The sequence below is a fragment of the Elgaria multicarinata genome, chromosome 8, assembly GCF_023053635.1.
Source record: "Elgaria multicarinata webbii isolate HBS135686 ecotype San Diego chromosome 8, rElgMul1.1.pri, whole genome shotgun sequence".
NCBI lineage: Eukaryota > Metazoa > Chordata > Lepidosauria > Squamata > Anguidae > Elgaria > Elgaria multicarinata.
Window position 1 is genome coordinate 20919603 of NC_086178.1, and position 27189 is coordinate 20946791.

The 27189-nt window shown below is 42.8% G+C and overlaps 1 protein-coding gene across 2 annotated transcripts in view; it reads right to left on the reverse strand.

Annotated features, from left to right (window-relative positions):
* FNDC3B (fibronectin type III domain containing 3B) overlaps positions 1 to 27189 on the reverse strand; it is a 328130-nt gene that overhangs the window by 234592 nt on the left and 66349 nt on the right. For both annotated transcript variants that reach the window (XM_063131975.1, XM_063131976.1), the window contains exon 2: positions 10649 to 10787. In XM_063131975.1, the coding sequence (XP_062988045.1) occupies positions 10649 to 10759 (111 nt within the window). In that variant the 5' untranslated portion in view covers positions 10760 to 10787. The remainder of the gene's footprint in view (positions 1 to 10648; positions 10788 to 27189) is intronic.

The following is a 27189-nucleotide window of genomic DNA, read 5'->3' on the forward strand; positions in this document are numbered from 1 at the left end:
AATATCTAAATTTTCAAAATGCATACCTAATGTCTATTGGCTTTTCTCCTGTTTGACAGGCAATTTAGTTGGAATTCCAATTCCCTGTGCATGTACAGAATCCCATGCAACAATGAATATCATACTCGTTTTCTGTAGTGTATGGCCACCAGGAAGCAAAATAGCACAACGTGCAACATGTTCAGCAATTTCTTCAGTACAGAAAAGCTGGAGAACGCACTTCTTTCGCAATGGCAAAACCAATCAAAATCAGTAACAGTGTCATCTTCCCTGTGTGTGTTGTGAAGCTGGACACACAACACACATAGCAGCTCTTTGGTGCATTCAGAAGAAGAAGAATGCATACAGGTTTCATCAGAAAACAGTTTCTCTCTGACCAATTTCATTTTTGTGATGTTGCCACTAGCTGGGGCACTGTAATACCTCTTACTTAAGAGGTATTAACAAATAAAGGAGTTTAAAAGCAAAAGATTTCTACTTTTAGATTTCCTTTTTTTCCCTCCTTCTCTTTTCAGATCGCTTGCAAATACTGTTGTTCTGCCATGAAACGGCAGTATTCCCCCAAAAAACTAAAGCAGCCATTTTGAACAGAAAAATGGAGCTGCTGGATGGAGCTACTTACTAACAACATAATTTTGCTGTAACACTATAATCATCCAACCACAATCCCAACTGTGGAATTTTTCTGCAGCTTCCTGCAAAGGGAAGGCTAGATCACAAATCCAACAATGAAGACTCCTCACTTAACCTTCTCACTATAGATTACTGACTAGATTAACCAGCATGTTATGCTCCTACTGTGTTATCAATCGAAACCAAAACTTTTTAGTGCTCACCAAATTGGAGTTGTGGCTGTTCAGCATATTGTTCAAGGTCCTGGATTCAATGTGTAGACTCTGTATACTGTTGTTTTGTTTATTTTGGCTTAAATTTGCCATTCCTAGCAAAATCTAACTGCACAGGAATTTACAGTTCTGCCTACCAAGCCAATCCTCTCCAGTAACCTCCTTGCTCCACCACCTTACATAGTCAAGTCTTGCAATAGCAACTGGGAGATCCAAGCTGCAACACAGGGCCAGCACAGTTGACAGAAGGCCTGCTGTCACTTGCTGTTCAGCCAGCTGGACTTAGGAAGCACTAGCTAGTCATAAGGAAGAAGGAAAGCCGCATGTGGGAAACTGCTACACAATTTTTGAGACTTTTCTATTGTTTCCAGGGCATGCTTTTTAGATGGAGAAGGAACGTGTGGATAGCTTGGAATGTAATGGAGGAACTTTCATAGAATCATAGAATAGCAGAGTTGGAAGGGGCCTACAAGGCCATCGAGTCCAACCCCCTGCTCAATGCAGGAATCCACCCTAAAGCATCCCTGACAGATGGTGGTCCAGCTGCCTCTTGAAGGCCTCTAGTGTGGGAGAGCCCACAACATCCCTAGGTAACTGATTCCATTGTCGTACTGCTCTAACAGTCAGGAAGTTTTTTCTGATGTCCAGCTGGAATCTGACTTCTTTAACTTGAGCCCGTTATTCCGTGTCCTGCACTCTGGGAGGATCGAGAAGAGATCCTGGTCCTCCTCTGTGTGACAACCTTTTAAGTATTTGAAGAGTGCTATCATGTCTCCCCTCAATCTTCTCTTCTCCAGGCTAAACATGCCCAGTTCTTTCAGTCTCTCTTCATAGGGCTTTGTTTCCAGACCCCTGATCATCCTGGTTGCCCTCTTCTGAACACGCTCCAGCTTGTCTGCATCCTTCTTGAATTGTGGAGCCCAGAACTGGACACATACTCTAGATGAGGCCTAACCAGGGCCGAATAGAGAGGAACCAGTACCTCATGTGATTTGGAAGCTATACTTCTATTAATGCAGCCCAAAATAGCACTTGCCTTTCTTGCAGCCATATCGCACTGTTGGCTCCTATTCAGCTTGCGATCTACAACGATTCCAAGATCCTTCTCGTTTGTAGTATTGCTGAGCCAAGTATCCCCCATCTTGTAACTGTGCATTTCGTTTCTATTTCCTAAATATAGAACTTGGCATTTATCCCTATTAAATTTCATCCTGTTGTTTTCAGCCCAGCACTCCAGCCTATCAAGATTACTTTGAAGTTTGTTTCTGTCTTCCAGGGTATTAGCTATCCCACCCAATTTTGTGTCATCTGCAAATTTGATATGCGTTCCCTGCACCTCCTCATCCAAAACATTAATAAAAATGTTGATGCACAACTTTGATGCACAACTTTCCTGCGAAGAAAGTAGAAACGTTAGATGACTTGGTCATTATGTGCAAAGTCAAAGCCAGAAACTGGTAAGTTCAAAATCTCAAATTAAGTTGGTACCAGGTTTCAACAGAATAGCCAGGAGCTTAATAGCTTTCGGTTACATGTAATAGCATTAGTTGAAGGTGCTACTACAAAACATTTGCAAAATGCCTGTTATTATGACCAGGGCAGGGGAAGGCAGAGAGTAAGGCTGTATATTGGAGGTCCCCATGATGACAGCCCATTGTATTTGTGTGTTATATGTACAGAAATTCATTGAACGCCACACCCCCATACTGCCCCCGGTGAGTCACACACATTCAGAGGGTCTCTCTCAATGGAGACTAGGTCATAGGCAGGCTTGCTCTGCTACAACTGTGTACCCATAGGAGTAACTGGAAGCCACTTACACGAGACATGGGTGTCAATCTTCAATGAGAAAGTCTTTGATTTTGGTCAGCAAGAATGCTCAAGGAGAGAGGTTTCATCACAGCTGCTAGATTTGGCTGCCAGAAAAATCTGGAGTAGATTTTTGGGAGTGTCTGTTCTCTAGCTCTGAATTGTGTTGGCAAGGTCTCCTTCCCTTTGCCTCCCTTCCCCATCTGGAAAAACTGAAAATCTGGTTGGTGGACAGAGAGTGGAGAGGCTGGCTGCAGCATTCTCATTCTCATTCTCTCTCTCTCTGGCCTTAGCTAGACCTAAGGATTATCCCAGGCAAATGGAAGGGTCGTCCCTGCCTGCTCCTGGGATCCCCTGTATGTCATTTGGAATGTGATTTTAGATTGTAAGCCATATTTATTTATTTATTTATTATTATTATTTATTTAGAATATTTATTTACCGCTCCCCATTGAAAAATATCAGAGCAGTGTACAAGATAAAATGAAAATAAAAACAGAATAAAAACAGTTAAAACAAAATTTAAAAGAAGCAAAAACAGAGATCCAAGGCTGCATATTAAGGAAAAGCTTCTTGGAATAAAGATGTTTTCAGGAGGTGCTGAAAGGAGTACAAGGTTGGTGCCTGCCTGACCTCCAGAGGCAGGGAATTCCACAGGAGGGGTGCCACCACGCTGAAGGCTCTTCCCCTGGTGGATTCCAATTGGAGGATGGATCTATGTGGAACCACCAGGAGCAGGCCCTCGGATGACCTCAGTGACTGGGCAGGTTGGTAAGGGAGAAGGCGCTCTCTCAGGTATCCTGGTCCCAAGTTGTTTAGGGCTTTGTACACAAGTACAAGAACCTTAAACCTGGACCGGTAGCGAATAGGCAGCCAGTGCAGTTCCCTCAGCAGAGGAGTTACATGCTGGAAAGGGGCAGCTCCAGACAACAGCCGAGCTGCAGCATTCTGCACTAGCTCCAGCTTCCGAAGCAGCTTCAAGGGCAGCCCCACATAGAGCGTGTTGCAGTAATCCAATCTTGAGGTTACCAATGCCTGTACCACCGTGGTCAAGCTATCCCTGCCCAGGAGAGGCCGTAGTTGGAGAACCAACCGAAGATGGTAAAAGGCACTCCGAGCCGTGGCGGCTACTTGAGCCTCCAACAACAGAAATGAGTCTAAGAGTATCCCCAAACTATGACCTGTTTTTTCAGAGGCAGTGCAACCCCATCCAGAACAGGCAATGAGCCTGTCTCCCGGACTCAGGAACCACTCACCCACAGGGCTTCCGTCTTGCCAGGATTCAGTTTCAGTTTATTGGCCCTCATCCAGCCCATTACTGAGTCTAGGCACTGGTCCAGGACCTGCACAGCCTCACCTGATTCAGTTGTCACAGGGAGATAGAGCTGCATGTCATCAGCGTATTGATGGCATTTAGCTCCAAATCCCCTAATGACCACTCCCAACGGCTTCATATAGATGTTAAATAACATTGGGGACAAGATGGTGCCCTGCGGCACTCCATAGCTCAATTGCCAAGAGGCCGAGGACTGGTCACCCAATGCTACTCTCTGAAAACGACCCCGTAGGTAAGACTGTAACACAGTGCCTCCAATGCCCATCCAACGGAGTCGATCCAGGAGGATACCATGGTCAATGGTATCAAAAGCCGATGAGAGATCGAGCAGGATTAACAGGGTTGCATTCCCCCTGTCCCTCTCTCAATAAAGGTCATCCATCAGGGTGACCAAGGCTGATTCAGTCCCATAACCAGATCGGAACCCAGACTGGAATGGGTCTAGATAATCAGTATCCTCCAAGAGTGCCTGCAGTTGCTCCACCACAACCCTCTCAAGTACCTTCCCTAAAAAAGGAGTATTAGCAACTGGACGGTAGTTGCCTAATACCATCAGGTCCAGGGTGGGCTTCTTCAGGAGTGGTCGCACTACTGCCTCCTTAAGGACAGCAGGGACCACCCCTTCCTGGAGAGAAGCATTTATCAACCCCTGGACCCACCCAGTCAGACCCCCTCGGCTTGTTTTTATAAGCCAGGAGGGACAGGGATCGAGAGGGCAAGTGGTCGGTTGCATTGCTGCAAGCACCTTGTCCACATCATCAGGCCACAATAACTGGAACTGATCCCACAAAATTGGGCAGATGGTGGCATCGGACACCTCAACTGGAGCTGCACATCAAGCTCGCTGCGGAGAGAAGTGATCTTGTCCTCAAAGTGTGATGCAAAAAGGTCACAGCGGGTCCTCGACGGGGCCAGGGCCCATTTGCTGGGGAAGATGTTAGCAGCCCCCGGACCACCTGGAAGAGCTCCGCTGGACGGCTACTCGAGGATGCAATGGAGGCAGCAAAATAAGCCTTCTTTGCTGCCCACACTGCCACGTAATAGGCACGATTATGCGCTCTACAGAGTGCTTGGTCATCTTCGCTTTGAGTCTTGTGCCATTTGCGCTCTAGCCGACGTTCAGCCTGTTTCACTGACCGCAACTTCACCAACTGTGAACCTAGAACCCCAGAATGATTTGCAACATGGTTATTTAAAGGACTGCTTACACCCGTATGAACCAACTCAGGTCCTAAGATCAGCCTCAAAGACTCTGCTCTTGCACCTGCCACAAAGGTTAATCAGCTTGGTGGGTACCAGGGACAGGGCCTTTTCACCGGTAGCCCTACACTTGTGGAATTCTCTCCTCCAAGAACTCCGCTTGCCCCCCTACTTTAAGTGGACTATGAACTTTTTTTTTATTCCGCCAAAATTTTAGTTGGTTCTTAACTGGTCCCCTGTGTGTGATTTTATCTGTCACTGCTTTTATTATGTTGTCGTTTGTTTCATTTTTGATGTTTTTATTAAGCCGTCTAGCAAGGGCATGCCTTAAGAAGGTGGGGTAGTAATATATTAAAGAAGTAACCCCCAAATTGGAATTCAAAGAGCAATTTGAAGGCTCTGAGCAGAAAACTTCAATAATAAAAATCAGGTACACACACTCCCAGCTATAGCGACAATAAGGAAAGAGATGCTCAAGAAAAGGTGGCTGGAAACAGACCACATTCCTGTCATATTTCTGTAAATCAGCCTCTAGACTACAAATACCATCATCCTGGAACATGGAACATGGTGGCTGGGGCTGACAGAAGTTGCAGGCTAAAACATCTGGGGAGTACCAGATTGGAGTAGGCAGAACTAGGGGGTTCCCCTCTCCCTCTCTCTCTCTCCTCTTTGAGTTTCCACACTGGTATCTTCTGTCCCTTTCTTTCACACCCACAGGCCAGGCCTGGACCTGACACAAGGGTTCCCACATACAACATACCCACATTTTCCATGGAATTGTGGGTTGCTGCAGTGAACTGAATAGCAGAAGAAATCCCTACAAAGAGACACTGTGAATGAGACATTCTGAGAAAGCAGGAATATTTGTGTCTTGCTTTAAGGAAGTTTTCTACGAGGGATTGACAACCTGCTCCTCCCTCAACTATTCATACAGTTAGCTACCCACAACCCCCCTTATTTTTTTGCCAACTCTTGCTATACTATGCAGGTACACAGAGACAAGCAAAAAAACGAGAATACCCCACTATTCAATGTTGTTTCTTCCTTGGCATCAACCCACATTCTTTATCACCAGTCTCCACAAGAACAGCAAAAGGAGGGGAAAAACCATGAAACACATTTTCCAGCCCACACCCCCTCAGTCTTCCCCTCCCACACCAATCACACAGGAATAAAATGGATGCTAAGCACGCCTCTCCTGGTGCACCATGACATCACCACTGGAGAAGGAGCCAAGTTTAGAACTCCATCTGGGACAAATAACGTCGGAGCGCATTGTGCTCTCTTTTGTTTATACACAGTGACTGAGAACGTCTTGGTGGTAAGCAAACTCACTCTGAAGATTTATTTCTCAAGTCTTCCAAAACAATTTTTTCTTTTCTTTTTCTTTTTTCTCCCCCCCCCCCCTTTTTTTTTTTTTGCATCCTGGGACTACTTTGGGACTCACATTAACTCTGTACATTAGTGAGTTTTAAATGGGTTCCCCCTTTCTTTCTCTCCCCCCCTTCACCCCGCAAGACAATTCATTGTTTGTGAAAGTTATAATTAGCCCAAACGCTGGAGCATTCTCTTGAAAATTGCAAGAAGGGCATTGTAGCAGAAGAAGGAAATTAAAAGCTATTGTGTTACCATGACCATCAAAATAAAAATTATCAGTCAACAGACCATAGTATTGTGTTCCCAAGCTTATTTTCCTTCCAAATAGACCTTAACTGAAGGGATTCTAAAGCCCCATTTAGATTTTCAATATGGATACACTGAACACATGTGGGGCGGGGCAGGGCGGGGGGATAGCATAGCAGCAAGCTCAACCATCCCAGCCTGAAAAGAGCTTACAGATGCACATATATGTATGAAGGCTGGGAGCAGTGCTTGCTGTCACAATCCCCCTCCCCACCATTTCCCCCCATAATTTACCCCGTGGGTCTGCAAAAGCTCCTTTTAGCTGTCTCTGTTCTGCCCCAAAACTCTGTTGGTTAATGCATTCCCCAAGGCTATGGCTACCAAGGCAGATCCAGGTCTTCTGTTAAGTACCTGGGACAATCGATATAGCCAATCTCAAAACACCAGCTACACTGGATGCTTCTCCATAAGTCTCATCTGAAAGCATCTTCAACCTTGAAAGAGATAATGCAGGGCCCCCAAAAAAGGAGGGGAGAGAGAATTGGGCCTGTTCACACAACACACTAAGCCATCTTTTGCAGCAAATGGTTAGTGAGTGTGTTTAAGCCATGGTTATGTAGCCGCCATGGTTAGGAATGGTTCACACGACATGCTAAGTCATAGTTGACATGACACACTAAGCCATAATGTTTAGCTGAAAATACTTAACCACCATGGCTTAGCGTGTCATCTGAACAGGGTCAGAGAGAGAGAATAACAAAATAAAAACCTAAATACCTCCTAAGCCTGTATTTTAAAGTTCAAAAATCAGGCCTATTTCTCACATAGAGCAGATGAGTGTGTAAAACTGTTTCCAGGATATACCACTCTAGGTGATGATTACTCTAACTGAATGTTCTTCCAGAAAATGTTTAGTTACAACAGAAAGTTGGCAGGACAGGGAGAAAACCCTTCCTGCCATGCTAATTTTCTATTTGCAGAAAACAGATTGGGTATAGAAGAAGCTCAAGTGGTGCAACCCCAAAATAAGATGTATTGTTTCACCTATTGCTTGCAAGAAACTAGACCAAAACTGTGGCTACCAGGGGAGCTGGGGGGCAAGGACAGGACCAACTCCTCCCCTCAGTCAAGAATGCTGGAGACTGTAGTCCAAAAGATCCGATGGGCACATGGTTGAGGAAAGGTGGAATATCCAATAAGAGTACCTCACAACAACAAAAGCTAAACAGTGTACCTAGCTGTAACATTTCAAGCATCATGTAATCTGAATGGAGCAGAAAATTAAAACTCCAAAAAGCAGCTATTGAACATTATCCTTCACGTAATTATGATTGAAAACTGCCCCCAAGGGCATTTGCAAATTGGGCAATGTACAAATCTAATAAATTAACAACAAAATAACAATCATGTGAGAGTGTATATGTATGCATGTGTGCATGTGGTTTTTTTTGTGGGGGTGATGCATATATGTAGAGAGAAGTATGCTCAACACCTCCCCTGTTTTTTTGAACTCTGATTGTGCAGGGTTCTAAATCGGGGGGGAGGCACAGGCATAGGACAGGACACCCCCCAAGAGACATGTCCCTCCCCAAATGTGTGAACAGCAAGGGGCCCAGTGGGGCAGCCATAGCAGGTCCTATTCTTGCCCTCATAAACCTGTTAATTGATTGAACATCAACACCCCAATAGGGCTTATGTGAAATAGAAAACTTGCATAACCCCATTAACCATGGCTTTGATTTAGATTGAGCTCAAAATCTTTCTGAGCAGGTACGTTTTGAGCACACTGGTTTTCAAGATTACAGACCCTAGGACATCTTGCCATGATATTGCGGTAAGATGGAACTGTACTATCTCTGTGTTCAGGCACACTAGTTTTAAATCCGGTATCTTCTCTGGATTATTTCTTTTCTGAAGAGCTCTCAAGCGCAGCAGCTGAAATTTGTTAGAATTATACTTCTTTGTTATTTCTTTCTCATGAAACATTCAGTTTGTTCTTTTACAATAGACAAGAGATTGCAACTCAGTACCATTAACTAACAAATATATCGCTATTATATATTTCTCTTTTCTTGCTTAGATTTTGACTATTTCCCCGTCTGGTAAGCACATCTTTGTTGTCTACACTGGTTAACGTCTAGATTTTATTTTGAACAACATTCAGCTCAGTAGACATGAGGCTGAGCAAGCCTATATGCACCAGTTGCTGAGGAACAGGGGCCTACAGCTGCTTGGCCACTGTGTGAACAGAGTGCTGGACTAGATGGACCCTCGGTCTGATCCAGCATAACTCTTCTTATGTTCTTAGGAAGCTGCTTTGTTGTTGTTGCTGCTGTTGTTTTTTAAAAGGCCAACTGGGGGTAGAAAGTGAAGGAAAAAGGGCTCTGGACCATATGGAGTATAAGCAGCTGCTAAAGGTCAGGAGATGAGCAAGATAACCGAAATCAGAATGATGGGCCTTGACAGAGTATGTGCTTTGCATGCAGGAAGTCTCAGGTTCAGTCTGTGGCTTCCCTTGTTGCAAACAAACCTCAAGTAGTACACAAACAAATTTTATTTATTTTGTGTAGCAAAAGCCATTACAAAAAAAGGACACATAAAAACAAAAGTAAAATACACAACAGTTTAAAATAATGTTAAAACCCAACTGTAACGGCTTACTCATCAATACAGATCAGCTTATCGCAAATTTCTCTCCTTAAACTTGCAGCTCTGAAGGCAAACTGGGCCACCTTTTCAGAAACCTGATACAATCTATCCCCCAGTAAGAAGTTAATCAAATACCCATCAGAACTGCCTAATGGCAGATTTAAGTCCCTGAACAGATTTAAGCAGTAGAGTTGGGGCAAAGACCCCTGCCTGAGCCTTGGAGAGGTGCTGCAGTCAGAAGAATCTATACTGGGCTAGCTGGACCAGTGGTCTCTCATTTGGAATGAGGCAGGTGTTCATCAGATGTCAACAAAGGTGGCACTATGTAATGCACTATATAAAGCACTCTTCTCACTTTGCTGCAAGAATTTAAAACATCCCAACACATTTTGATCCTTTTAGCATCTTTTACCAGGAGTTTCCGAAAAATATTAAAAATCCCAAAGGCAGATCATATAGATTTTCTTTAAACACTCACCCTTATTCCAACTTGACAACAATACAGATTCACAGAGCAGCTTTAGCCTTATTCATGCAATGCCTGTTTCACTTGTACCAATTCTCTCTCTCATCCAGCCTCTTAATTTATGATTATGCAGTATAGCTAATATTCTGGTCAGGGACTGTGAAGCAAAGTTTGATGTCAGACTGAATAGGTTTTGTTTGATCGTCTCTGTAAAATGAGGAATGACCATCTGCCATTGTCTGACTGCTTGTGCAAAGAGAAACACGCAATGCAGATGTTCCAAAATGAGAATCCTTTTATTATTTTTATTTTGCCCTGCTGTGTTTATATCTCTCTTCACAAACTGACCACTTAAACTTGAAGTGAGGAAAAAGAAAATGATATGCTCTCCTAACGTACAACACTAATGCACAAATGTTGTTCAGGGCTATGGCCCAAAGGTAAATGACGTGGCAAACTTGCTCAAGCTAAACAGGTCTGGGCCTGGTCAGTTCATGGATGGAAAATTTTCTTGGGACCCCATGTACACTGCCTTGAGTTGCACCGCAGAAGAAAAGGCAGCAATGCATGTATACTAAAGTCCCAGTCATATCTACTCTCCCCTGAGAATTAGTACCATTTTAGCCAGCAGAATGTACTTCTAAAGTAAAGTAGCTTACGCACTCCACATTATTTTAAGAAAAGCAAGAGACATCTCATTCTTCAGAAGTTACTCACCTGCTGCGTTCCATCTCCGTTGACTAAGTGAGGCATCATGGCTAACTCCGTATTCAGCAATGATGACAACTCCAGTGGGATTTGGTCGGTCATCATCATTGTGACGTACATTCATGGAGAATTTTCCTCGGCGGACCTCCTAAAAAAAATGAATACTTTTTTAAAAATTTGAATCATAACATTTGGAAACTTCATTCTCGCTTCAGTACCAACAAGGCTTGGGGTACTTCCAAATGGATGGCTCCTTGTGCTAATAAATTATTGCTCTTCTGCTATAAGTTACACTCGACTTCCCACAATATCATCGGATATTGTGCTTTTTATGTATGTACATCCCACAATCTCAGTCAAGCCAGGACCCTATTATACTAGCCCAGTGAAAAAGACTAACTGTTCTGCCAAGGAAACTTAAGAAACTTGCAGCACAATCATATGCATGTCTACTCAGAAATTCAACCCATTGAATTTAATGGGCCTTACTCCCAGGTAAGTGTGCATGGCCTTGCAGCCTGAAGAAATGCTATTCAAATAAGCATAATTTTTTGATTTTCCAAGATTTTATACTGAATGTACTTTATATTCAGACCTGTTAAACTGCCTTTAACAACATTTAGACAAGGGGGAAATAAGGGTTTGCTTCCCTACTTTTATCCTAAGGTTCAGGGCGGAATACAAAACTTTAAACACACATGATGAAGTATGGACATTATTTTAGAAATAAATCAGGCAAAGAGCAATACTAAATTAAATTAAAATCCCAGCTAACCCCTCCAAAAGCACAAGCTTACTGCTGATGGTCGCCAGCTGCCAGTTCAAACAAAAAGGAGTTAGAAGACACCCAGATAAATGGTAAAGATCAGACCTATGAAAATGGCTAAATGCTCTCCTTGTACAAACAAGGCACATTGATAGTATGTACAAAAGAGGGTGTGCATCAGCCCTATTCAGGTGTTATACTTAGAAGTAGGTGCAACACACGAGGAGGCACAAGTAGTTTTGTCTCTGAAGCTACAAGTGCTGAATAGGCCCTCCTCCTGCCCTGAATGTCTGCAAGGTGAAGGCCTTCATCATACTACTGTTGTATTCTAAAGGTTTCCACATGATACCACCAGCCCCATGCTACTGGGTTTTCAGGTCAGGTGGAAACCTTTACACATACTGTTGTATATGCAAAGGCCTTCTCCCTGCAGGCGTTCATGCTGCCCGCATGGACTCTAGAGGGAGGAGCTACTCAGAACACTCAACATCAGGGGTGGAGCTACTCAATGAGGTCACGCCCTCCGTTTGCACACTGGACTTATCCCTAAGCATAATGCCTGAATTTATTTATTTATTGCATTTCTATACCGCCCAATAGCCGAAGCTCTCTGCTATTTAGAAAAAAAAATGAAATTTATGAATGGCACAATACAGCACACTTTTTTTTCAGGCTGCAAAAAACTGTTCCTAACCAACACTTCAGAGCATTCAGAAGAAATTCTGACAGCTTTGCAACAACGGGCCTTTTAAATTCAATGTTCTTTGTTCCCTCACGCTGGTTTACAACACAATAATGCTCGCTCTCTAGAAGAACACAAGTGGAAGTACATTCACAGGTTGAAGAAATAGATGCTTCAAGACAAGAGTGAACAGGAAGATCACTTTACATACATGTTAGTGCCTGGCATCTGCACATATCCCATAACCAGTCTCCTACCCTACAGTGCATGGCCCACTGGCTGCTTCTGGAGATCAAAACACACTTCCATTTTCTCCAGAAAACTTGCCATGTTACAGTGATAAGGGGGCATGTGGGCCTGGTAAAATATTAGAACTAAAAAGCCAGTCTTAGGATCAGGAACTGCAAGATGTTAGGATATGGACAGGGGAAAGCAATTGGAATCATTAATTCAAGGACAAATAAAAGGAAGTACTTCTTCACACAGTGCATAGTTAAATTATGGAACTCACTACCACAAGTGATGGCCACCAATTTGGATGGCTTTAAAAGAGGGTTGGATAAATTCCTGGAGGAGAAGGTTATCAATGGCTACTAGCCCTGATGGTTGTGTGCTATCTCCAATAAGCTTGTGTGCACCAACTGCTGGGGAACATGGGTGGGAGAGTACTGTTGCACCATGTCCTGCTTGTTCATCCCTGGCCGATGGCTGGTTGGCCACTGTATGAAGAGAGTGCTGGACTAGATGGACCCTTGGTCTGATCCAGCATGGAACTTATTATGTTCTTAAGGATAGTTCATGCTCATTAAAAAAATCAATCCAGATTAAATTGAGCATTTTATCAAACATAGAAACATGGGCTGGGTCAACACTGGCAAGGTTACAGAATTAGGGGGAAGCCAGACTGGTAATTCATGGGCTATAGAATGGACTTGCTTTCTTGTATCCCTTAAATCTTAGAGCATACCATATTTCCTACTTTCTCCTCTCTGTCCTAAAATATAAACAAACATTACGTTGTGCTAGTGTCAATCACCTTCACTCAATCCACCTATCAAATGCCCACACCAAGGCTCTAATCATTTCACACTCCCAACACTCCCCTGCCCACCCCTACATATATTATCCCACTTTTATGGGCACAAAGGACAAGAGGGGTCTATCCAAGACCTCCTTGCCTTGCTTAACAAGAACCTCCTGTAAACTCACAGATTAATCATGTTGGGTTTTTGTTTTTACATTTAAGACTTATTTTACTTTTAACATGTTAAAAGATGGGTTTCCAGGGTTGGTGTGGAAACACACAATTCTATTATTTGCCTAAACTTTAGAAAAATAAATTAGGCACTGGCTCATGGCATCTTCAAAAGTGTGTTGGCATGTTCATGATAGTCCATCAATCATGAAAGGAAGAGAGCAACTGCAAAAAAATATTTAAAAAAATAGTTCTCTCTCTTTTCTCCTTTTATTGGTCAGTCAGTCAAAGCCACAGGAATTCCCAATTCACTCCTGGCTTGCCTAAGAAAGTTCATTAATGAGATTCTTAAGAGATTGCAAGACTGACAAGAGACATTGTAAATGTATTAAAAACTTCTCCTGTGGGACACAAATCCAAGCTATCCTTAATCAAGAAGTTTGACATTCCAAAGCAGACATTTCTAACGTTCCAATACCGCCATGGCAATGTTTAAAACCAGGGAAACAGAAGTGTCTGGGTGAGCATTAATGTAAAATATGGGCATACCTTCTCCAGGCAATACCCAGCAATTGGCGAACAGCACTGTCAATTTGAGCATAAGTTTGTAAACAACAAAATTAAGAATGAAGGAAGGTTGCAGAGTCTCTAGCAGAGATGACATTTTCCACTGCATTTTGAGGCAGCGGGAAAATAAACCGAACCAAGTACAGACTGAAACACTTTTGTCAAAAAAAAAGACGCATCAATGGCAAAACACTTATTCAAACATCAATACAAATTAAAGCTTTGATTTCTCTTTCAGATTTTAAATGCACTCCCTCGGCTTGGTTGGTATAATATAAGGAAATACTAATTTTCAGTTAACACTATTGTCTCTGTCTTAGCCCACTTAAATGCAGGAAGTAGCGGAAATCTCGTAATTTTCCCATCTCAAGTTATAGACCCAGGAATTGAAGATATGCTCCAAACCTTTCACAAGTTAAAACCATCTTAAGCCAATCATTTTGCCAGTTGACCCTCACTGTAATCAACCTGCATGTCAAATTGATAATGCAATATCCCATGGCTCTTTAGTAAAATGATGTGCTTAAAAGAAAAAAGAAGAAAGAAAAAAACACCAGCCAAATAAACTCAAGATGTCAACAAGCAATACATAAATTAGTTCCATATGGCAAAAGACAGTTATCCAACAGGCCAAAGCAGCACTTATCTAAGAAATGCCCATTTTTGGCCAATTAATCTGAATCCATGAGTTAAGTCACAGCTTATGCTAGAGTTCAAGGGAGGTTTTGAGTGTCACAATGCACCATGAGAAATTAACTTTCCTAGAAGGCTTTTAAAAACTCACACATTTTAACTCTTAACACATGCCAGGAAAGTGTTCCTCCTCAATTGGCCTTCCTCCTATTTTTTATTGACAAAACGAAAAGAAAAGAAAACTTGCAACTCACATGAATTTCAAATTAAGGTTGCAATCCAATGTGCCCCTATTTATGAGTAATTATTGCTGACCTGGATTGAGTTTATTTCTAATTCGTATGTAGGGTGACCATATGACCGGATTTGACCGGATTTGACCGGGTTTCTGATGACAAATCCGGGAGGGGGAGGGGAAATCCGGATTTTTCCAAAGAGCAGCTCTAATGGGAATTAACAAAAATGCTTATAACTCTGTCATTTTTTAAGATAAAGACATGAAACTTGGCACAATGTTAGCCCTTAGGAAGGGCTTTAGTCATACCAAATTTGAAACAGGTCCATTCATCCATTGATTTTTTAGGATTTTTTTAAAATTGAGGTTTTAAAATTATTATTTTTAAAATAGTCATTTTTAAAGATAAAGAGATGAAAGTTGGCACCATGATAGCTTTTAGGTAGAGCTTTAGCCATACCAAATTTGAAACAGATCTGTTAATCCATTGATTTTTAGGAATTTTTTAAAATTTGAGGATTTAATTTTTTTTAAAAAAAATGTTATTTTTAAAGATAAAGAGATGAAACTTGGCACCATGATTGCTCTTAACAAGGACTTTAGCTATGCCAAGTTTGAAGCAGATGTCCATCCATGAGTTTTAGGATTATTTTTTTTAAGTTTGAGGATTTATTTTTTTTAAAAAAAAAAATAATAATTTTAACATGGCGACCATGTTGCCCTCCTTTTTGGTTTCCAAAATATGGTCACCCTACGTATGTAGAATTGCGGCCCAGTTGCTTTTGGTCAATCAGCTGCATAAACACAGAGATTCACATATCCTGTTAAAATAATTATTAGTGCACACTGGTAGCCCACAAAGCACCAGGCAGGCTGCGGTATATATGTCTGACAAGAGGTGTTTAACTTGGAGTCACAAGTAGATTCCACACAGACAAAAGTAATGCTTTGCATTAAGCCCTAATTAGCTTATGGGAATCGCCACCCTAAAATGTGACAGTGGTCACCACACCTTAGGGCTAAATTACACAAGACAACGGAAGATCCCATGAATGGTGCTGGTGATTTTGTACCTGTATGCTTTGCTCTGTGTAGCAAGTAACAGCTCCAGAAGAGAGAGAAATTCAGATTGCAAAAAACAGCACAGGGGGAAAGGGTTCTCTTTTGCCAGAACCAGCAGTGGAGTGGTAAGTTTTGGCATGCAGTCGCCCAACATGACAGTCTCCATAGCCAGGCCTCCCAAAGATAGTCCAAAATTGTAGGCAATTGAGTTCAACAGAATTGTTCTAGCAGTTTTAGTTCCACCAGGAGCATTTTTAAAAAAAGATAATGGGTCTTAATTGCCCATTCAAACTTATTTTCCTCCAGCTACTGTAAGAATTGCAGCTAATCTCAGGGGGAACAGGAAATTCAGGGGTGGGATAGCAATTGATGTTCACGTCCCTGCTAATAAAAAAAAGTGCTGGCACTAAGTCCCTATGAACTCTGATTCCACTATACCACTACCAGCAACACAACTGCAATCCAAATTAAATGCAGCTCCATTTTAAAAATGCAGGCGATCAGACTATGGAAGTCCTGCGTTTTTTAAGGGCCCAGCACTGACTACATACTGTAAGTGTGAAGCCAAATAGCTGCCACCTTCTTTTCCCCCAGCCAGCTGGTCCACAGCCTCTCTTCACAGTGCCAGGCTCAGCTTTGCGCTGTGCCCAGTGGCACCCATGGCCGCCATCTTGGGGACCCCAGGGTCACATCAAAGTTACCCCAGCAGTACAAAAATCGTTCGGATAAAAGCAGCTCCCTCACAGCTAGGATAACATTTGAAGTGCCCCCTCAGCCTAGAAGTATTAGGAAAAAAGATTTTTAGTCAGCACTGTCTTGATCTCAGTCACTCCGTAAGTAATACAGAGCTGAATTCCTGAAAATTTTGATATTATTTCCGGCTACGTATAATTTTAAAAGTCTCTCAGATTTACATGGCCACTGCCTCTCCCCCCCCTCCCTCTCCCTATTCTCCCCATTCTTTTTCTTTTCCAGGCTCATTCCAATGGCCATTTAACAATTCCTCTACAGGCTCATCATCCCCCACCCCACAACACTCACACATCCAGTATCATTGACTATAAATAAACAGTTGAGCTTACTTTTCTGCTTCAAGACAGCTATTGCCTTTAAATAGCAACGCTCTTGATTAACGTTTCAGTACCCAAACACACTTCAAATGCGCTTACACTTCCTGACACACCCGGAGATGCTAGGAATAGATCTGATAAAGACAGACAGAGACAAGGAAGGACACTGAATCCTGTGGAAAAGTGACAGAATAAGACCATTACATTGTACTGGCCATTTCAACTTGTGCTCCCCCCTAGATGTTTGGGACTACAACTCCCATCAAGCCCTATCCAGCATAACCAATGGTGAAAGATGATAGGAGCTGTAGAGTGCAACATCTGGAGAGTTTCCAGTTGTCCATTCTAGTAAGTCCAACTGAGAGTCTGTGACTGGCCCAAAGTCACCCAGTCGGTTTCCATGGCTGAGTGGGGACTAGAACCCGGATCTCCGGACTCCCAGTTCGACACTTTAGCCACTATACCACACTGGCTCTCCTCCTGAAAGGTAAGTCAAGATGATGTCAAATAGGTCTCCCAAAAGGAGGCTATTCTAACATTTAGGTGCCATGACAGTCCTTAACCCAGGGTCAATCTTCAATATGGTTCCCCCTCCCACCTGTTAGTGGAATGATTCATTTGCTGTCATGGCACATGATGCACTTCTCTTCCACCTCCCTCCTGGCCATTCTGCTGCTTTATTCTGTGTTTTCGCAGATCTCATATATGCCGGGGATGGGGGAACTGCCATTTCCTTACAGAGTTTTTTTGGCAAGTGTGTATTAAAATCACAGTTTCAGGTGCATGTACATGATTGCAGTGGGAATGTACCTTGGCAGTATCGAGTGAGTTGGCGGCAGAAGGGCGGTATATTTTGGGACTCCTGCACAGCTGCACATCACTTCTGAATCCTTAATTTCTCTACTGCTGCATCTGCTAAGTCAACCTTTTTCTTTCTTTTTTTGCAGATGAATGCAGAATGTCGGGAGGGACCACAGTAGCTTCAGAAAGACTTGTGACACCGCACTGTGTAACATACAGAGGAGGCATATCACATATGACCTTGCACACTCCACCCAGTTGTCATACAGTGGGAATCGTTGTACTGCTTTTCACTCCCGGAACTAGGAAATAACTGCAGTGACATGAATAACAATGAAAGATGAGCCGATGCATGGAACTCATTCGCATTACAAACCTTGATACAGTCTGTGTTTTTTGCTAACATGTGCCCTATGAGTAGCAGTTGTGTGAGCAAAATAAACCAAGATGGCATGATGCTTCTATTTGGCATCCAATGCATTTCCTTCCTTATGTTGTGCCAGGATCAGGAACTGAGTAGCAGGGAGAGAGAAAAGAAAACACGAACATTTCACTGGGGGTGAAGGAAGAGAGACTGACTCTTGCCTAATGCCACCCTTGAATATACTCAGGATTCAATTGTATGTCAAGAGCATTTGTTGGTTATTTCTTTTTTAGACCCCATAAACAGCTGTAATACTATCCACAGAGATCAATGTCACCATTATTTTTAAGGCACAAGGTTTGTTTGCCCGTGGCACAACCATCTAATCCATAGAACTGTGACATCTTAGCATTGTGAGGCATATTCAATCATACAATCAACAGGCATACTATTTTTGATCCTATCTCAGCAGTGCTAATTTACTCCAAGTCACTGTTCCTATTTTTACCAGTGGAGCTGCAGTAAGTTAATCAGATGAGTATCAATGATGAAAGACGTGCACCAACCAATGATGGACTAAATGGGCAAAATGGTGCCCCACCAGATCTGTGAAACCCTGAACCTGTTTTGGAAGGAATTCCTAGTATGGTGGGTTTGTCAGAAACAATTCATTTCCCCATGAATGCCAATGCAGGAAGGACTCATGTATCAGGAAAAATCGAACATGTAAAAACAAGCACATCCGTGCACGAGAGAAATTCATGCCACAGCTTGCCGCTTGACGACAGGGAGGGGTGGTGAAAATTGTTCATGTAGAAAAAGCTCTTGAGACAGCAACGAGGACTGAAGGTATGCACACAGCTGGATGGTCAAAGCACAAAGAGCCTGGAATTTGTCTTCTTGTCTGATGTGTATTCATTAGCATAGTTACATCACATCTGCTTCAAAGCCTCCTTAGCCCTAAAAGAATTCTTTGTATACCTAATTGCAAGCACGGCAGATTAATCTGAAAGCATCCCAACAAGACAGGCTTATTTGTAACAACCCCACATAAAAGGATTTATCTTCTGTAAATTGTGCCAATTAGCATAAAGAACATCTTGCTGAAAAGCTACTGTTTTCTCCAAATGAGACTTAGAAAACAAAACAGCAACTTCAAACTAAAACAACATTTGGCTTTTTAGGAAAAACATTTTTTAAAATATAGCCAGGAATCTATACTGGAGAAATCAAACTTTCTGGTTGCTTTTATTCTACAGAAACTGAAAGGGTGTTAGGTAATCAATGGATGAATTGAGATAGCCACAAAAGAAATGATTTTTTGGGGGGGAGGGGGTGTAATAATTGCCTGTGGTGAATACATAGAAACAAGGGTTGCATAACTCAAAAATAATACCACCTGCATACAGTTAGTTGTACTTGCTTTCGTACCATACTTCAAAAGGATGTAAACATACCTTCCAGCATTTGGAATAAATATGTTAACAAATAAAGCTCAAGGATCATGCAACTGATGAAGTAGGTTCTAGACACACAAAAAACTATGCTATGACAAATGTTTCAGTCTTTAAGGTTGGGGAGGAGACATAGCTCAGCATGGCAGAGCACCTGCTTTGCATACAGAAGGTCCCAGGTTCAATCCCCAGCATCTCCAGGTAGGGTGAGGAAAGGAATCCCACCTGAAATCCTGAACAGCCATTGCTGCAAATCAGTGTTGACAATACTGGGCTAGATGGACCCATGGTCTGACTCAGTATAAGGCAACTTTCTATGTTCCTAAGGTTGCCACAAGACTTGGATGTTTTTGCAGCAACAAACTAACATGGTCATAACTCTGGAAATAGTTATGGGTAAACGAAATGTCATGATTGACATTGAGACCCTATTCAGAAGTAGCTCTCACACATTAGACCTTCAGGCCCGAGGGCTGAATCTGGCCTTCCAGGCTGCCCCCAGAAGACCAAACTCTCTTCTGCCTCAACCATCAGCTATTGAATAGTGCCCCAGCTTTTGGCTCAGTTCAGACAACACATTTCTCAATGGTGGTTTTAGAACTCCACGGTGGAGTTTTTACACCACTGTTGAGAAATGTGGTGTCTGCAGGAAAACTCCACTTCACATTAGGAGGTTTTTGGGAAAACACTCCACGCTGTGCAGAGGAGAGTTCCTGCACAACCATTGTGTTGCATGTTGTGTGACGGGCTCCGTGGAGTTTTCCATTTTGTTGAGTTGACTTTTCCCACTGGCTACAGAGTTCCTTTGCAAGAGCGGTGAAAGGAGCAAGTGCTGCTCCAGGAGAGCTGCTAAGATTGTGTTTTTTGCAGCAATGGCTGATGGGATACCATCAGAGGACCAGAGGAGAGAGGGTGGAGGAACTGTCAATCAAACATCGTGATGGATTTTACTCAACTCCACGGCAGCCCACAGTCACACAATGGTGGAGTTAGAACATATTGTGTGGGGACTACCTCTTTGTGTAATTTTTACCCCTTTCTAAAAGGTTGAAATGCCTCTCCTAAAGCTTAATTACTGGCAGTAAAAGCTTTAAGCTAAAATTTATTTATTTATTTATTGCATTTATATCCCACCTTTTTTCCTCCAAGGAACCCAAGGCAGCGTATATCATTGACATAATCTATATAGCTTCCACAGTTTACAAAATACAATAAATACAATAGTTCTAATAAAATACCTTAACTGGATTTAAAACCTTAAAATAAAACCCATATAAAGTGTGTAGTGGTCACCACAAGGACCATCAGCATGCTCTACCTCAGGAACAACCAGCCAACTCCCTCTATTTTCAAACCTTTCTTGAATACCTCCAAACTCTCGATTAACCGCAGCAGCAGGGGGAACGAATTCCACAGTTGAGGGATAAGGTCCTGGAATGCATGATACCGGGACACTGTGATCCGTGAGGCAGAATGGATCAGGAGGGTCTGACCCATGGATCTGGTGACCCGGCCTGGAACATACCAGGAAAGACACCCAGTGAGCTTCCATGGCTGAGTGAGGATTAGAACCTGGATCACCTGACTCCCAGTCCAAAACTCTAACCACTACACCACACTGGCTGGTATTTTGGTCTCACCCACCCCTTTGCCTTTGGCCCTGCCCACTTTGCCTTTGGCCTGCCTGTCACTAGAATGCGGCCCCTGAGACCTTCTCCAAAATGGAGTCCAGCCCTCAGATTCTAATGATTACAGCAATGTGGACGTGGGGCCACACTGACTTGCCCCAATGGGTGCAGTACACACCAAGTTTGCACAATATTCGGGGACACTGGAGTGGGACTAGTTGCTGTTCATGACTATGGAGTGAGGTTAGTCGACACAGCCCTACTTAGGTATTGGTCTAATGGAACGGATTTATTGTTGCATTTGATAAACACAATTAATTAATTTGTGCCACTGTCACCTCTTAACAGTTTTTGAAATCGCACAAAACCCTGCAAAGTCTGTTGAACAGTGGTAATAATGGGGTTGTCATACAAGGCATGAGCAATGTTACTTATTTTATTGTGCCTTCAATTCACTGAAGTAAGTTATTGTCAGTATCCAGCCTAAAACGTCAAACGGATGGTTTCAGACAGGGCCAGCATTAAGATGATGAAGATGATGATGATGATTTACATTTCTATACTGCCCCATAGCCGAAGCTCTCTGGCAGTTTACAAAAGATTAAAATGTTAAAAACGATATTCAAAATTTAAAAACATAAAAACATAAGACAACACACAATATACGCATAGATAACATACATCTAAAAACAATTTTGAGCTATCAGCTATCAGCCAAAAACAAAGAAAGAAAGAAAAGATCCAGGATCAATTAAAACTCATCACACGGTGCTAAATGCCTGGGAAAAGAGAAAAGTCTTGACCAGGTGCGGAAAAGATAGCAACGCTGGTGCCAGGCAGGTCTCGTCGGGGAGACTGTTCTATAATTGGGGGGCCACCATCAAGAAGGCCCTCTCCCTCATTGCCGTCTTCTAAGCTTCCCTCACAGTAGGCACCCAGAGGAGGGTCGGTATGATCAGTCACCTGCTAAGGGCCCACACCCCAGTAGGGGCCTACTATCAAGAGCCCCCGGGACTTGCTCCTCTTCTTCATCATTGCAATCTGCTTGTTCACCTGCTTCTCACTCTGGCTCAGACAACAGTGCTGGTGAGTAGGAGGAGCAGGAGATGCCACTGCCTACTTGCTCCCTGGATCTCTGCCTGCCAAGCAACCAAATGTTAGTAATAATGAGAAACAGGATGAAGAATAATAGCAGTTGGTGGCAATGACGACACGAAGGGAGAGTCAATGAGGGAAGGGGCCAATTGAGAGTGTCCTGCCCAAGGGCCCTCAAAGGCCTCAAGCCAGCACAGGATACGGACACCTGTTTCACTCACACCATGCAGTATCCACATGGCACAACCAGATTGGTTTCAAGAAGCTAAGTGCGCAATGAATTTGAGCCAATGCTCCCGGGTTTTCCAGCCTCTGTTAATCATGCCTAGTCTACTGTGCACTAAGTGCCATGTTAGGGGGTGGGGACATCTAGGCAAGGTCCATTTAAATCCACTTTAACGGCATAATAAAATGCAAATGGCAGGTAGGGCGTTTACCGAAAGCTGGTTCAGGAAACCACGTCACCAAGCAAAACGGTCTCACAGCTTTTCAAGATTTGCTATGCCAGCATTGCTTGGAATAGGGAGTATCAACCTCAGCAAGTTAACAAAACAGTTATACAGTAGCATGTGCAACAATGTGAGGATTTGGAACTGATGTACCCTGCATATTTCTCTGAGCTGAAATTGCCTCAATCTTCCCCCAATCATATATTAGTTCTCACAATTATTTAAAAATAAATTAACATACCCTGAAATCTAAAAACTGCAAGCCATTCCTTTAGGTGAAATTTGCTTTGTCCTCACTTCAAACTCTTCACGGCAGATAACCCTGGAGTGTTTGAAGGTGGGTTTCCCTGAGCAGAAGTCTACTGGAATGAGGGAACTTGTAGTGCAACACATCTGCAGAGCACCAGGTTGGGGGACGCTGCTGTAACGTATTGGAAAGGGCTTATTTTTCCCCCTTTACACTTTAGTTTTGTTCCACATCTAATAGTCCCATGAGTTTAGGGCACAAAGGTCAAAGTAATTAGGAAAAAAGCTGACATTCCAATAAATTCAGTCACTGTTAGGCAGATAAACAGAGAAACACAGAACACATAACGTGCAGCTCGCAAGCACATCAGAAGAAGAGAATTTGAGGAATGAGGAGATTAGTTTTAAGTGGCATTAAACAGGAGTGTCCTATTTCATGAGGCAGACCAAACCAATTAGGGGAGGACACCTCTGACAAGATCCCAGAATAAAGATAGCAAAAAACCTTTGGGTGTTACTTTGGGTGTTTTAAGCCCTTCGAAGAAGGGCCTCTCTTCAATCTGGACTTACGTTGCATTTTATCATCTACAGGACAGAGAATGTGAAAAGGAGAGTCAGTAGTTCTCAACTGGTAAAGTTATTATTATTATTATTTATTACATTTATATCCCGCCTTTTTTTTCCCTCCAAGGAACCCAAGGAGGGTACATAACCCTCCTCCTCTCCATGTTATCCTCACAACAACAACCCTGTGAGGTAGGTTGGGCTGAGAGCCTGTGACTGGCCCAAAGTCACCCAGTAGGTTTCCATGGTCGAGTGGGGACTAGAACCCGGATCTCCTAATTCCCAGTCCAACACCTTAGCCACTACACCACACTGGCTGACCTGACAAGATATCTTGTGTTCCTATGAACATTTGCTCTGAGTTTTCATTATTTGCATAGGCCTCAATATACATCATCCTGTGGTGCAGATTTGGGGGTGGTGGTGGTTGTGGGTTGGTACAGGGAGTATACATGGAACAGTGAATAAGGGCTAAGTATTTTAGGCTGTTCACATACAATATGGCACTTTTCCCCACCTTAAGCTGGAGCCATCCAGTTTGAAGGCAAATCATTTGAGCTAAAGCAACTGTGACTTTTCAGGCCATGTACACAAACTATGTGCATGCCTTCTGTCATACAACAATCCTACACATGACCCTTGCACATCCTGTCGCCCCACCCCGTTCCCCTGCCCCCTCCCTGAAATGCTTTCTATATAAGAAACAGGTACAATTTGAAGCCTGTCGTGAATGTTTTCCTATAAATGTTCTGCGTTTGTCTACATATGCAGACATAGATCTGAAACAGCGTACCCTTTCATCCCCTACTTTTGTGCACATTTTCAACAGGATATGTGGCTTGGTAGTTTTAAATCTGAAATTTAATAAAGTCAGAAGCACCATTTCTCTTCCCTCAGTGAAGGATTCTTTTCCTTTAGCTGCTATTAAACTGACCTATGGCTGAAGTCATATTGACAGTGAGTAGCACATTGTATTATTGTGGGAAAGCACTTCACACAAGCATCTCATTCAAGCCAGGCATTCAACAATAGCCATTCACAGAGATTTCAGAGCAGCCACTAGAATAGAGCACCTCTGGCTGTTAGCTGGAGGAATTTCTAACACAGTGGGAATGTTGAACCACTGTAAATGCCACGCTCATAGGCCCTAATTGCCTGGATTTCAGGATAAAACATAAACGAATATCTTTCAATACTGGGGTACGGGGAGATGAAAACATTGTCTCGTCCTGCTTTAGTTTGGTACAAGCAAAAAAGAAAAGTTATCTAGTTTTCTCATTTCCATTTGTGAGATGCTGTACACGAGGAATTATGTATGATACAAATAGATACATGTGTCCCTCAAAACCAAGCACACACTAGATGAGATAACTATTCCAGAAGCGGCTCTAGACAAGTGAGTGTAGAGTAGTGAAAAAGTCTTCAAGCTTTTCTGATCCAAAACCAATCTTTGACTTTAGCCTAAAACACAGAGGGCCCTCTTTATTTTTTTACCATATCTGCCCATTTTTCTCCTAATTTCTAGATTGTAGGAAAAGAAAGAAAATGGGGGTGGGGGTAGATTATCATAGATCCCGGCATGATCTTAGATCCTGGCTTCTCTTAGATCCTTAGCATTCGCCATCTTATGCCTCAACCCACTACTGCTAACACAGGACTAAGGTTTTGGGCTTGGAACAGAGAAGCCCCGAACTACAAAACTAACTGATTGTGAAATCTTATATAGGTCTACCTAGAAGTAAGTTCCACTAGTTCAATGGGACTTACTCCCAGGTAAGTGTGCATAGGATTGCAGCCCTGAGTGGCCTTGACCAAATTCCCCTTGCACCTTTAAACCTTCTCATCTTTCAAACAACCATGCCAGAGCACGATTGCTCTGGCTTTAATAGCCAGGTGGCTATTAAAGATGCTATTGCGTGAGCGGGGGTGGGAGATTTGTGAAGCTAGGAGCTTAGCACCTGCTGTATCCTGCTGAATGCATTTCCATGATGCAGGACAGTTCACTCCTCTACAGATAATATGGATTTATAGGATCATTGTAAAAACTGCAAACTAGATAATGCATGTGAAGAGCTTTGCTAGGATGACCATATGGAAAGGAAGACAGGGCTCCTGAATCTTTAACAATTGTATAGAAAAGGGAATTTCAGCAGGTGTCATTTGTATGCATGCAGCACCTGGTGAAATTCCCTCTTCATCACAACAGTTAAAACTGCAGGAGCCTTGTCCCTTTTGTATCTGGTCACTCTAGTATAGCTCGTGCAGCTTTAACTGTTGTGATGAAGAGGGAATTTCAATAGGTGCTGCATGCCTACAAATGACATCTGCTAAAATTCCCTTTTCTATACAACTGTTTAATATACAGGAGCCCTCTCCTCCTTCCCATATGATTACCCTAAGCTTTGCACACTTGAAAGTGCTATACAAATGATGATGGTGGTGGTGGTGGTGATGCAACAACAATGTTTACCTCTGCATAGACAAAATTGATATAAGAACATAAAAGAGCCATGCTAGATCAGATTAAGGGTCCATCTAGTCCAGCACTCTGTTCACACAGTGGCCAACAGCTGCTGATCAGGGAACAAAGCCTCCCACCCATGTTCCCCAACAACTAGTGTATATAGGCTTTTTTTGTTGTTTATTCGTTCAGTCGTTTCCGACTCTTCGTGACTTCATGGACCAGCCCACGCCAGAGCTTTCTGTCAGCTGTCGCCACCCCTAGCTCCCCCAAGGTCAAGTCTGTCAACTCCAGAATATCATCCATCCATCTTGCCCTTGGTCGGCCCCTCCTCCTTTTGCCTTCCACTTTCCCTAGCATCAGCCTCTTCTCCAGGGTATCCTGTCTTCTCATTATGTGGCCAAAGTACTTCAGTTTTGCCTTTAATACCATTCCCTCAAGTGAGCAGTCTGGCTTTATTTCCTGGAGTATCAACTGGTTTGATCTTCTTGCAGTCCAAGGCACTCTCAGAATTTTCCTCCAACACCACAGCTCAAAAGCATCTATCTTCCTTCACTCAGCTTTCCTTATGGTCCAGCTCTCGCAGCCATAGGTTACTACGGGGAATACCATTGCTTTAACTATGCGGACCTTTGTTGTCAGTGTGGTGTCTCTGCTCTTAACTATTTTATCAAGATTTGTCATTGCTCTCCTCCCAAGAAGTAAACGTCTTCTGATTTCCTGGCTGCAGTCAGCGTCTGCAGTAATCTTTGCACCCAGAAATACAAAGTCTGTCACTGCCTCCACGTTTTCTCCCTCTATTTGCCAGTTATCAATCAAGCTGGTTGCCATAATCTTGGGTTTTTTGAGGTTTAACTGCAACCCAGCTTTTGCACTTTCTTCTTTCACCTTTGTCTTACTGCCCCTGATACTAGAGGTTGCACTTTGCCATCAATTTATTTATTTATTTATTTATTACATTTTTATACCGCCCAATAGCCGAAGCTCTCTGGGCGGTTCACAAAAATTAAAACCACAATAAAACAACCAACAGGTTAAGATATATAAAATGTATAGAGTCCTGAGTAGGAAAGCTAAAGGTAGTTTTTGTGTACCCCTATACTTTGTCTGTCCAACCTAAGTTTTCTGAGACCTAGTAGCCATTGATAGCATTCTCCTCCAGGAATTTATCCAACCCCCTTTGAAAGCCATCCAAATTGGTGGCCATCACCACATCTGGTGGTAGTGAATTCCAGAGTTTAACTACGCGCTCTGTGAAGAAGTCCTTCCTTTTTTCTC